Raw genomic sequence first — 13,487 nt, 5'->3', positions numbered from 1 at the left:
TTACAAACCTAACCAGAATTTTTTTTTACTTAAAACAGAACAATAACTTAACTGGTTAAACAATCTAATAATTTACTAAACACTCTAAATTACTAATTATTAATTACAAACCTTACTTAATTACGAAAACAGTAAATCTAAATAATAAAACTGATATAATAATTTAGGTGCATAAGTTATACCGCTAAATCTCGCCGGCAAAAGAACTCCGGCGACCGACCTCCGGAATCGAAACACCACACCACACACGCGCACCACTCCCACGCGCACAACCGAAACCGTCGCACCAACCTCGCGACTTCGCACGCCCCCAGATCTGTCGCACACAGCGATGACTCGTCTCGTCGCGCAGCCTTCACACCTCCAGTCTCGCACAACACGCTCGAACACGAACCCTTGCTCGCACAATCCTCGACACCGCACCAAACTCTCGAACACCTTCGGCTTTGTCGCGCGGCTACACTCGCACGACCCCGACCTTTCGCGCGCTCGAACCACAAACACGAAACCCTCGTCGCCCGCACCAACCCCTCGCCTGACTTCGCACAAACCTCGACGGATCCTCGCACGTCTCAGCCTTCTTCGCCTGCGCACGCTCCGCGCGCTCGAGTCACCACCCCTCGACGAACTCGAGAAATACGGCGAGGGAGACGAAGAATAGCGAGAGAGAGGTGGATGAATCTGTGAGAGAGAGGTCCGAGAGAGAGAGAGAAAATTCTGAGAGAGAGGAAGAGGGAGATCGGCCAAGGAGAGAGAGAAGAAGAAAGTGTCGGCTGAGGAGAGGGAGAAAGAAGGGTTTAGGGTTTTCTGAAATTCCCTCTCCTTTTCTTTTTATACTCCCTTCCAAAAGGTAGTAACCCTAGGTCGATTAGGTTACTCTTTTAAAATTCCGGAAATTCCTAACAAATTCATATTACTAATAATTTATTCCTATTAACTTGTAAATAACTTAAAATACCTTTTTTATTAATTCTTTTATATTTTCTTAATTAGTATTAAAATACGGAGTATTACATATATTGAACACGATGTAGTTTATGTAACAAACTTAAGCTAAATTACTTTTAAAAAAGTCACTCATTTGTGAATCCAACTTTTACGTTATTCAAAATGATTAACTATATAACTTATATCAGCTACATGCACGTACAAGTTTTTGTCAACTTTATATTACTTTTTTAGGTTCTTGAATATTTACGTACTTACAAAGTGTGTTTTTAACTTATAATTCCTATTCTAAACTTATTTAGACTTAATTGAGTTTATATGATGAGCTTATTAATTATTATTAAACCTTATTTAAACTTATTTTAACTTATTTTTTCGATATAAAAATTGAAAATAAGTCGAATATATATATATAGAACAGGGCCTTAGAAACTTACATATCTACCAACTTATGCAATTAGGATGAATATGACCCTTATAAAAGAAACCTCCAAATTCCAATATTATTGAAGTGAGCTTACAAAAAATGACAAAGACAAATGAAGATGGATGAGCTTACATCAGCTGAGTGACTAGTGAGGAATTAGGTGGGAGAGCCGAGTGCTTAAGAGTAATTTAGGAGTGTTATGATTTGATTCTTCTCGTCAGAATTCCATTGTTTGGTACATTTTTGTATATGTAAACAAAAAAAAATTAGTGGAGTTCAAAGTGAAAGACAAGACAATATATATATTATTCACTTATCATGTGTACAAAAGGTTAGAATAACCAACCAACATTCCACTAAGCTAATTAGGCGGCTAAAATATTGGGGTGGATACTTAGGCTATCCACAAAAATACAAATCAATCATATAGTACTATTTATGTATCTATAATAAGACACACAAACCTAGTCAACGATCTAAAGTGATTATTATCTTTCTGAATACATTATTAGCTTTAGGTGGTTTTGATCTTTAAGAAAAATTATAAGTGGTGGGATTGATAATGATATGAATAGTATAGAGATGATCATGGGTTGGGTTCGGCCAGGTTCAGGCTGGGTCATGTTTTAAAAAATTGTCTATTAGTCGGGTCGGGAAAATTTTGGCCAAATTTTTGTGTCCGTAACCCGCTATTTCAGGTCAAAATCGGACCGGGTCAAAAAATAGACTAAAAAGTCATTTTTGGCTTGTCCAAAGCCTGACCTAACGCAAAAAAAAAAATCGGACCGAGCTAGATTGATCAGCTCTAGAATGCTGTAGTATTTGTATATACTGTAAAGATAAATTTTAAATCTGCAAAATAGAGAGTCAAAAGATTTGATCAATAATAATTTTCATGCTTACGGATAATGTAATAGTTTATCATTTCAAAAGAAATATATCTGAATGACAGTTTGTATTTATTTTTCTAATTTAAGCAAAATGTAGTCAATTATAAATTTCATAGTAAACCTCTCATCAAAATCCCATATTCCCCCCTATGTATTACTTCTTTTTTCATCGATATCAACGATATGTTCATGTTTTATGCATAGTAGTATTTATATTCAAATCTCCTTCAAAACCTGGGAATTTTAGTCGACTACAACGAATTTTGTAGTTGATGGTTATTACTTAGTTTTTTTTAGTAAAAAATTAAAAATAAAGATTATTCATACATACTGATCTTAAGGTAATGGTAATAATATTTATGACTTTCTGAGTAACTTTACTCTTTGATGTAAATGAATAATTTTTGTGTAACGAGGGTACTTTTATATGAAAGAAAATAACTTTGACATTTTTATATCGTCTCGTTTTGAATTTTCAATATACCTTTTTTATTGGTTTCCTTACTTAAAACAACCGACTCAAAATCTTAAAAGTATGGAATTAAATATCATACCCGAATCAAAGATCAACGTAACTAATTAAGAAACATAGATACTCATAATAAACTTAAACAAAACCTAAACGAAACAATTCATCATCTAAATTGTCACCCAACTTATAATAAATGATAAGACACCCTAATCCCAAGAACCAATTTCCAAGGGTTGTTATAAGATGTCACAAAAATGAAGACATATGATGGTATATTGATATGAAACCATATAATGATATAAGTTTAACCCCTTAAAAAAAATGGAAATAAAATTCATTACGTAATAACGTAACACTGCAATACACTGAAGATACTCAGATAGGACATACCATAGTCACGGAGAGCAACTAACAGAGAAAACAGGGGAGTCGGAGTACTAACAAATCTGTTCTTTTCAAAAAAATTCATACTATCTCGATTTTTTTATAATTGCAACATTTTAACTTTTATATTTATCAACCTATTACCTTTCATTATTAATATTTTTTTATATTCAATATTATTAATATCTTTAATATTTGAATGTACTGAAAATTGTGAATAATTGCGAAAAGTTGATATTTTGAAAACATACATTGGTATAATGGTATCAATCCAACAACATATTTCCAGATAACATTTGGTTCATTTTATACTTGTAATAGCAAAAAAACATAGTCAAAGGGGGCATATAAGTCATGTAAAAATCAAAACGATGCAATCATAACACACAGAGGAAAGCCCTATTTAGAACTTGACCGGACTAAATTGAAACTGTGAGAGGAATTGTTTAGACTAAACTGAAAAGATTAGGGTCGGAGTATTACATTTGGACAATAGGGGGAGTTATGGTGTCCCTCTATGAAAAACTTATGTACCCCTAATTTAAAACATGAAAAACCTTAATTTCTCATTCATTTCTTGATTTACAATTATGCATGATAAAGAAAGTTGTAAAAAGAAAAAACTGCAATAAAAAAGTTTAAAATTGCCCATGAAAAGGTTATTTACGAAGAGGAAACTAACCTAACAAAGAAATTTTCCATCAATTATAAAGCCAAAAATACAAAATATTCTTTTACCTAAATATTCAATAACATTATCAAAGAAAAAAGTATAAATCATTCAAGGAATTAAAACAGTTAGATTTGATGAGAAAAAGTAAACATAAACAAACTTCTCTTATCTTCATTTTAATCCTATGTTTTGTAAAAATAAAATATAAGTAAGAATATTTATTGCTTGCATAAATATTACTTCATCCGTTTCTTAATAAGTGCAACATAGAATAACTGGGGGAATACTAAGGAATGTAGAGAGATAAAGTTGGGACCATAATAAAGTAGAGTAATTCAAGGAATTTTTTCCTTAAATAATGCAAAATTGGGTTTTAATTCCCAAAATATGCCCAAAAAAACTAAAATTCCCTGCGTACCGTCCACGTAGGACGGCACGCGAGAATTTTTTTTTTTAGTAAAACCGCTACTTGCAGTAGCGGTTTACAAGTGCCGAGAATTTTTTTTTTTCAACTTAGGTAAAACCGCTATTCGGAGTAGCGGTTTACAAAAAAAAAAAAAAAAAAAATTTTTTTTTTTTTTTTTTTTTTTTTTTTTTTTGTAAACCGCTACTCCGAGTAGCGAGTAGCGGTTTATATTTATAAACCGCTACTCAGAGTAGCGGTTTATTTTAAAATTAAACCGCTACTCAGAGTAGCGGTTTATTTTAAAATTAAACCGCTACTCAGAGTAGCGGTTTCCGTGGGTTCAAACAAAAAAAAAATAATTTTCTCGCGTGCCGTCCTACGTGGTTTTTTAGTCAATGGTTGATATTGCTCAAACTCTACCTTGTAGAGTTATTTTACAACTCTAGAGGATCCAAACACGCTTTTTGGTGGCATATTTGTAATAATATTGAACTTTATTTACCATTTTAAGCTTGGTTGCACTTATTGTGACTATTCCAAATAAGGGAAATGTTGCACTTATTAAGAAACGGAGGTAGTATGTTTTTTACATTCCAAATATCAACATTAATACTAATATATTGTCGTACGCATCGTGTGCATACTCGAGCCCCGAGCTAGTATCTACATTTCTGAAGAAATAAATCCATATTCCTTCGTGGGATACACAACCTAGGAAAGAAACAGTGATAAAGAAAATATCTTTATATAGACTAAAGTTTATGACTTTTATATATTTAGGAGATGAATGGATCAAAAGGGGGAGCATGCCAAGTAAGTGTGGTAGTATTACCAAAACACAAGCCACCATGTGTAAAGCTTAGATCACTCTCTACTCCCACTTGTCTAAAGCCACGTGCTTCACAGAAATTTCTACTCCCACAACTCTTGACTGAAACCAACCCAAATTAACAGGTAATATACATTATTCTTGAATTCTTATATATTTACAAGAATATTAGCCTTGTTATTTGAACTGGGTTTTTGTTAGTTCCAAGCAATTTACCTGAAAATTTAATGGGTTTTTTGCAGGTTTATGTCAATTTACTACAATGCTACAACTACAACTGGGTTTTGATTTTCATGGGGTTTTAGAGAGGTTTACCATGGAAGTTGTTCTAGAAGTAGCCAATGTAGTGTTTTGTATATTGTTTTTATCATGGGTTTTGGTTGATATTTTGAAGTATAGAAGGAGTAGAGGTAGTAATAATGTTAAAGAAGCAGAAATTTTGGCAAAAAATGGTAGGAATTATAGTTTTTACACAAGAGTAATGACCCCTTTTTGCAGTGCAACATTGTCTACATTTTATATCAGTTATGGTCTATATGAGATGTTTTGGTGTCATAAAATGATCTCATATGGTACAATTTCTACTACTTTGACATGGGTTTTGTCCACTTTAATCCTTGTTTATTCTAGAGAAAGAATCCTTAAAGATGATAAGAAATGGCCTTTGGTACTTATTGTATGGTGGGTCTATTCTATGGTTTTTTATATGGTTTTGGTAACATGTTACATTATTACTCATTTGACATCCATTAACTTGAACATCATAGATTTTCCTAAAGCTGAATTAGTTGATTTCTTGGGATTTCCATTATCACTTCTTCTATGCTGCAATGGTTTGTTTAGTTGTAGCATGAGAAAGTATGAAAATGAGCTTGAGCAACCATTTTTGCCTCATCAACAAGAGAGTAGTACTAATAAAGAGGTATCTGCTTTTGCAAACTCGAGTTTTTGGAGTAAAATCGCGTTTTCGTGGCTTAATCCACTCTTTAGGATTGGTAGGACTCAGCTGATTGTATTAGCTGATATTCCATCAGTTCCTGAATCAGAAACTGCAGAAAATGCCTCATCTTTGTTGGAAGAATCGTTGCGAAAACAGAAGATTGATGTATTCTCCTTGCCTAAAGCTATCTTTTGCAGTATGAGGAGATCTTTGCTCACAAATGCCTTCTTTGCTGGTATGCTTCTCTGTTGTTCTATCTCATGATCTACATTTTAAGAATCTCATGTTTGGTATCATTGTTAATTATCAATTTCTGGTCATAAGATTTTAAAAGTCATATTCTGTAGGTGATATAATGAGTGTTATATTAGTCATTTTACTCATACTAATCATATTTATCTTGATCATGTTTATTATAATAACTTACAGAAAACTGAAAAGGAGCTTTTAGAAAGCTGAAAACTAAAATAAGAACAATAACAAAATAACAGCATTTAGCTTAAATTTGTAGTGTTAATCTTGCTGAATTTTCATATGGTTCTATTTTTGAGATTGTACATGAATTTTTGTCTATTCCAGGGGCGAATACTATTGCTTCATATATGGGTCCTCTGCTCATCACCCACTTTGTTAATTACCTTTCAACAAAGGTTGATGACACTGGCTACCATGATGGCTTGACCCTTCCAATAGTTTTCTTCATTGGCAAGTGCATTGAGTCAATATCACAAAGGCAATGGTATTTTGGTGCTTCTCGCATTGGTATTCGAGTTAGGGCAGCTACTGTTGCTTTGGTATACAAGAAGTCTATAAACATCAAACTGTCTTCAGTGGGGCAAGGTAATGGGAAGATCATCAACTTGATTAACGTCGATGCTGAGAGACTTGGGGACTTCTTCTTATACATTCATGGTATTTGGCTACTTCCCTTGCAAGTGTCCCTTGCCCTTGTTATTCTTTATGTGAATCTTGGTGCAGCACCTGCCATTGCTGCACTTTCTTCCACGATTTTGGTAATGATTTGCAACACGCCATTGGCTAGTAGGCAAGAAATGTTGCATTCCAAGATCATGGAAGCTAAGGACTCAAGAATCAAAGCTACTATGGAAACTTTGAAGAGCATGAGAGTTCTTAAATTGCATTCCTGGGAATCTTCTTTTATGAAGAAGCTCTTGAAATTGAGAGAGGCAGAGAAGTCTTGGTTGAGTAACTATCTCTACACATGTTCCGCGGTTGCTTTTCTATTTTGGGCTTCACCAACCTTAGTTTCAGTAGTTACCTTTGGTGTTTGCATTATGGTAAAGACACCATTGACTTCAGGAACTGTTCTCTCAGCTCTTGCTACATTTAGGATTCTACAAGAGCCTATATATAACCTGCCAGAGTTGATATCAATGATAGCACAAACGAGAGTCTCAGTTGCTCGACTTGAGAGCTTCTTAATGGATGAAGATCAGATGAAGTTTTTAACATACTGTAAATATAGAGAATCTAGTCTTGCTATTGATATTGAGAGTGGAGAATATGCTTGGGACAATAGCAATCCCTATGCAAGGAAACCTACAATCAGAATAAATGAGCAGCTGAAAATATCAAAGGGTAGCAAGGTCGCAATTAGTGGGTCAGTTGGTTCAGGGAAATCAACCTTACTTTGTAGTATCCTTGGTGAAATTGCAAGAGTCTCCGGCAAAGAGATTAAGGTTTACGGATCAAAAGCCTATGTACCACAGAACTCCTGGATTCAAACAGGTACAGTAAGGGATAACATATTGTTTGGAAAAGATATGAACAAGGCATTTTATGAGGAGGTCCTAGAAGCATGTGCCTTGAACAAAGACCTTCAAATGTGGACTGATGCTGATATGTGTGTAGTCGGAGAGAGAGGTATCAATCTAAGTGGGGGTCAGAAACAGCGAATTCAACTTGCCAGGGCGATCTACAGTGATGCAGATGTCTACTTCCTAGATGATCCATTCAGTGCCGTTGATGCACACACTGGTGCACATCTGTTCAAGGTGAGTGACTTACTATTCTTCTCTGTTTCATATGATTTACTTGCACGTATACAATTTTCACATGATGTATTAATGTTATTCTGACATGATTGCTGGATTTTCTGTTTCCGCCGTGTTATTTGACATATACAGAAGGCTCTCATGCAAATGTTATCTGAGAAGACTGTGGTATACATAACCCATCAGTTGGAATTCTTGGATGCAGCAGACATTGTTCTGGTAATTATACGATATCATATTGATCAATTATTTGAGTTAGTTATGAAAAATCTTTTTGATAAGTGGCTTATGAATTATTTATCTTTTTTATAGGTGATGAAAGATGGCAGAATTGTTCAATCAGGAAGATATGAGGATTTGATTAGAGACCCGGATGGTGAACTTATTAGGCAAATGGATGCCCACCAAAAATCCCTAGAACAAGTAAATACCAATGATGACGAACACAACTCAACTACAAAGTCTTCTTCAGTTTGCCAAGCAGAACTTATAGAAGAGCATTCTTCATGCTCGATACAGTATGACACGCTTGCAAAATGTAACGAAGAGGAAGCAGTGAGAGGCCGCGTAAATTGGAATGTTTACTCTACTTTCATCACTGCTGCATATCAAGGTGCTCTAGTTCCTGTCATTTTGCTATGTCAGATTCTTTTTCAGGGATTGCAAATGGGCAGCAGTTACTGGCTTGCTTGGGCAACAGAGGAAGAGGGTCGAGTCAGCCATAGAAAACTGATGACATATTTTGTTCTACTTTCTGGTGGAAGTTGTGTCTTCATATTAGGAAGGACTATATTTCTCTCAACTATAGCTATTGAGACTGCTCAACAAATGTTCCTCAGTATGATTAAATCAGTCTTCCGCGCTCCTATTTCTTTCTTCGACTTCACTCCTTCCAGTCGAATCCTTAGCAGGGTAACACTTTGACTTTCACGTTCTCTAATGCACATCTTTCACCATTGGTAACTTCAATTATAAAAATTACAAAAAGTTAACATTTGGACTGTACACATCGAAACACAATTCACCATCCAACACGATAATATAGCTTTTTATTATCTATTAGTGAAGTTTGTCCACAGAAATCTAAGTGTTGCATCTATTTGAAAACGGAGGGAGTTTAATATCTCAGTCTGTTTTTCTGACACTCGCTTTTTTTTTTTTTTTTTTTTTGGAAAACTCTTCATTGCAGTCTTCTACAGATCAAAGTACTGTGGACATGGACATCCCATATAGACTAGCTGGACTAGTATTTGCTCTTATTCAGCTACTCAGTATAATTCTCCTCATGTCCCATGTTGCTTGGCAAGTCTTTCTAATTTTTGTTGCTGTTATTGCCATCTCCTGCTGGTATCAGGTGAGTTAAAAAATTATAATCCTGTGAGTTTGCATTTCAAAGCTTATATGTTCATCTTTAGAAAGGCATATCAAAGGTGGTAATTGATCTAATTTAATGCAGGCTTATTATATTACTACTGCCAGAGAACTTGCCAGGATGGTTGGGATTCGAAAAGCTCCAATTCTCCATCATTTTTCAGAAAGTATGGTGGGTTCTTCAACTATCCGGTGCTTCAATCAAGAGGGCCGTTTTTATGACAAAATTCTTAATTTGGTGAATGATTATTCTCGAGTTACCTTCCACAACATCGCTGCAATGGAATGGCTTTCTGTGAGGATAAACTTTTTGTTCAACTTGGTTTTCTTCATTGTTTTAGTCATCTTAGTGATGTTGCCAAGATCAACCATTAATCCAAGTAAGTTTCTCTTAACCTCACCATTAAGTTATGTTTCTTTAGCAATATGACATAAAATTCAATCTATTCCTTGTTTTCGAGCTTAGTAACATAGTGTTGAAGAAATCCAAACTTGAATTAGATATACTATATTTAGCAAATATTTAAACTTAAGTTGCTAGTATTCATTTAAAGGAATGCGAACCTCATAATATTAGCATAACAATGAGAGGGTATTAGTTATCATTGTAAACTATAAATAGTGTTGTAAAATCATTAGTTTGATATTAAGAGAGAAACACAAATATATTCTGTGTATTTCTCTATTATCTTCTCCTACTTATACTTTGGAATTAGCAAATTCCTTCACCAACAAGTGTATCTGCCTAAGGGTAGGGTCAAGTTAAAAGGGTTCTATTAGACAGGGTCTCTATATGGCCAAATAGGCCAATAATTTTGACGGGAAAACACAGGGTCAACATTATTCACATATGATTTAGTCATTACATGTGTTCATTGTTGTCTCTCCTAGCTACTTTATTAGCCTGGCTATTATTGACCCGCTATTAATCCAAAACCTGCATGGACTAACCTAGTTTACAAGCTCGATTTTCCCAATTTCAAGTGCTATTGGCTATTAATGCCTTCTCTAACCAATTGTTCCCCGCCATGATTTTAGGCTTGTCAGGACTAGCTGCCACATATGGACTAAATATGAATGTCTTGCAAGCTTGGATCATATGGAACTTATGCAATGTGGAAAACAAAATGATCTCAGTCGAAAGGATTCTTGACTTCACAAAACTACCAAGTGAAGCTCCATTGGTTATACAAGACTACAAGCCTGAATTAGATTGGCCTAGTGAAGGGTTTATTCAGTTTGAGAACTTGCATGTTCGGTATTCCCCTGCTCTGCCGATGGTGCTCAAAGGAATCACCTGCACCATACCTGCCAAGTTGAAAGTTGGAGTTGTTGGAAGGACGGGAAGTGGCAAGTCTACACTCATACAAGCTCTTTTTCGGGTGGTTGAGCCTTCACAAGGGCGTATTCTCATTGATGGACTTGATGTCTGTTTGTTAGGGCTGCAAGATTTAAGATCTAGGCTGAGTATCATACCCCAAGATCCTACACTCTTCCAAGGAACTGTGAGGTTTAATCTGGATCCTCTAGAGGAGCATAATGATCAAGAGATATGGGAGGTATATAGTAACATTATTGTATAAATTATGTGTTCTTTTCACCATAATTTTCAGAAACGATAAGTTCAAAAACAGAGGTATTAACCTATATGTTATCCAACTGTGCAGGTAATAAATAAGTGTCATGGTCTTGCAAACATTATAAGGCAGGATGCGAGGCTTCTTGATGCACCCGGTATGATAGTGTTGCTGTTACTGTTAGCAATCTCTTGCTAATATTTATAGAATAAAGGAAGGCAAATTGAAGTACATATACAGAGCATAAGGGATATCATCATAAAACAATGACATAAAGTCAATACATGTAATTATATATGCTTATTTGTGATTCTTCCCTATTCCTGTTTCCTCATGAAATATTTGCTGATTATGGCAGTTGCTGAAGATGGAGAAAACTGGAGTGTAGGGCAAAGGCAGTTGGTTTGTTTGGCGAGAGTTCTGCTCCAAAGGAGGAGAATCTTAGTCTTGGATGAAGCTACGGCATCAGTTGATACAGCTACTGATAATATAATTCAGAGGACCGTCAGAGAAGAAACAAGCGGATGTACTGTTATCACTGTCGCGCATAGAATACCTACTGTCATTGACAATGACCTCGTCTTAGTTCTTGATCAAGGTGAGATCAATTGCTCCAGGGTTATTTTCTTTTTTATCTCTATAGCATGCTTGTCAGAATCTTCATTGCTACAATATTGTTTCACAATGCTGTCAATTGTCATACTGGTAAATGCTGTAATCTGTTGCGTACTTCTTGTTGTCTATGTTCATAGTTACAATATTTATTCTTAAATGCAGGCAAGATCGTCGAGTATGACTCTCCTGCTGAACTGCTAAAAGACAGTTCATCTGCTTTCTCCAAGTTGGTGAAGGAATTTCTACGTAGATCATCCAAACATTTCGATGAGATATAGAATTAATGTCAGAAAATATTTGTAGAGATCGAATCATGACAGTTTATAACTACTAATGGCTCGTTTGGTAGGCGGTAATAAATAGCTGTATCGGCAGTAACTCATTAAGTTACTAAAGTTAGAGAACAAGAGAAAGTAAGTTAGGTTCAGATTTGTGACATAAATATATGTGTAGTTCTTGACCTTGAACAGTTAGAAAAGTAGAGCTGAAATTCATTGATTTTTTTTTATGATTTAAGTATTAGTCCTGTAATTTGAGCAGAAACATTCTAAGATGTATATCAGTAACATTTTTAATGTGAATATGAGAATTAGAGATTGTGTCTATATCATTTTTTTTCCTTCCTCCTACATCTACTTAATGAATTAATATAGATGGAATTCGGATATATATTTCTTATATATATACAATCTTCCATAAAGTTGATTAACTAAACTATCCGGAGTCCATTTCATGTTCAATCAAGACTCTTACCCTCGGGTATACTATGAACATGGTACATCCAAGATGTCTTTTTGCTTATTGCTTATTTAAAAATAAGTACAAATGAGCAAAAAATTATAATAATTATAAAAAGAGAGATCCAAATGAGTAAATGAACAAAAATTAGTCTTCGACATATGATAAATGAACTCTAACTCTTATCTCTATATTTCTCATGTGGACTTTGAATTTGTTGACTAGTGAGAACTTAAATAATGAAATAATGAACTAAATCGACATATATTAACAATTAGATTCATAATCATGTTAATATAACTAGTAAGTTGTTAAACTCAGAGAAATATTGGAGAAAACGGCTTAACCTTGTATTGATGATCACACAAGTATATATACGTATAATACAAGGAAACCTAAACTCCTAAAAGGATATATTCCTAAAAGATAGGATATTCCAAATATACAAGATACAGGCTAATATATACAAACCCGACTCATTAATACTCCCCCTCAAGTTGGAGCATGTAAATCACGAATGCCCAACTTGCGTAAGAGAAAACCAAACTGTTGTCGGCCAAGGGCTTTCGTAAGAATATCCGCCAATTGATGAGTCGTCGAGACATAGGAGGGGGAGACATTACCCTTTAATAACTCATCCCGAACAAAATGACAGTCGACCTCAATATGTTTCGTACGATCATGGAACACCGGATTCTTGGCGATATGAAGAGCAGACTGACTGTCACAAAACAACTGCATAGGTTTAGAGTGATCGATGCCAAGAGAACACAGGAGAGCTTTCAACCACTTCAACTCACAAGTGGTGACAGCCATAGAACGGTACTCGGCCTCAGCGGAAGAGCGAGAGACGGTGGGTTGTTTCTTAGTCTTCCAAGAAACTGGAGAACGACCCAAGAAAACAAAATAGCCAGTCAAAGAGCGCCGAGTCAACGGGCAAGCGGCCCAATCACTGTCACAAAAAGCAGTCAATCGTAAATCTGGCATAGGGCGTAACAAAATGCCTTGACCCGGACTACCCTTAAGGTAACGCAAGACACGCAGGGCTGCATCCCAGTGAGAAACCTGGGGATCACTCAAGAATTGAGCCAAAACATGCACCGAGTAACTCAACTCCGGCCGAGTGACAGAGAGGTAAACCAACCGACCAACCAACCGACGATATTGATCTGGATACGCGAACGGCTCCCCTGAAACAAGAG

General features: G+C 35.4%; 1 protein-coding gene across 1 annotated transcript; it reads left to right on the top strand.

Moving 5' to 3' along the window:
- Positions 1-5,001: 5,001 nt before the first annotated feature.
- On the top strand, positions 5,002-12,152 carry LOC104897638 (putative ABC transporter C family member 15). The gene is made up of 11 exons (XM_010684571.4): positions 5,002-5,154; positions 5,272-6,204; positions 6,549-7,984; positions 8,117-8,203; positions 8,297-8,896; positions 9,174-9,338; positions 9,441-9,735; positions 10,394-10,914; positions 11,023-11,089; positions 11,291-11,530; positions 11,710-12,152. Exons 2-11 carry the CDS (start codon positions 5,292-5,294, stop codon positions 11,823-11,825), a joined length of 4,440 nt encoding a protein of 1,479 aa, XP_010682873.2. The 5' UTR covers positions 5,002-5,154; positions 5,272-5,291; the 3' UTR covers positions 11,826-12,152.
- The last annotated feature ends 1,335 nt before the right edge of the window (positions 12,153-13,487 follow it).

Source organism: Beta vulgaris, chromosome 6 (genome assembly GCF_026745355.1).
Source record: "Beta vulgaris subsp. vulgaris cultivar EL10 chromosome 6, EL10.2, whole genome shotgun sequence".
NCBI lineage: Eukaryota > Viridiplantae > Streptophyta > Magnoliopsida > Caryophyllales > Amaranthaceae > Beta > Beta vulgaris.
Note: the sequence above shows the minus strand (reverse complement) of the source record. Positions and strands in the feature narration are given on the sequence as shown.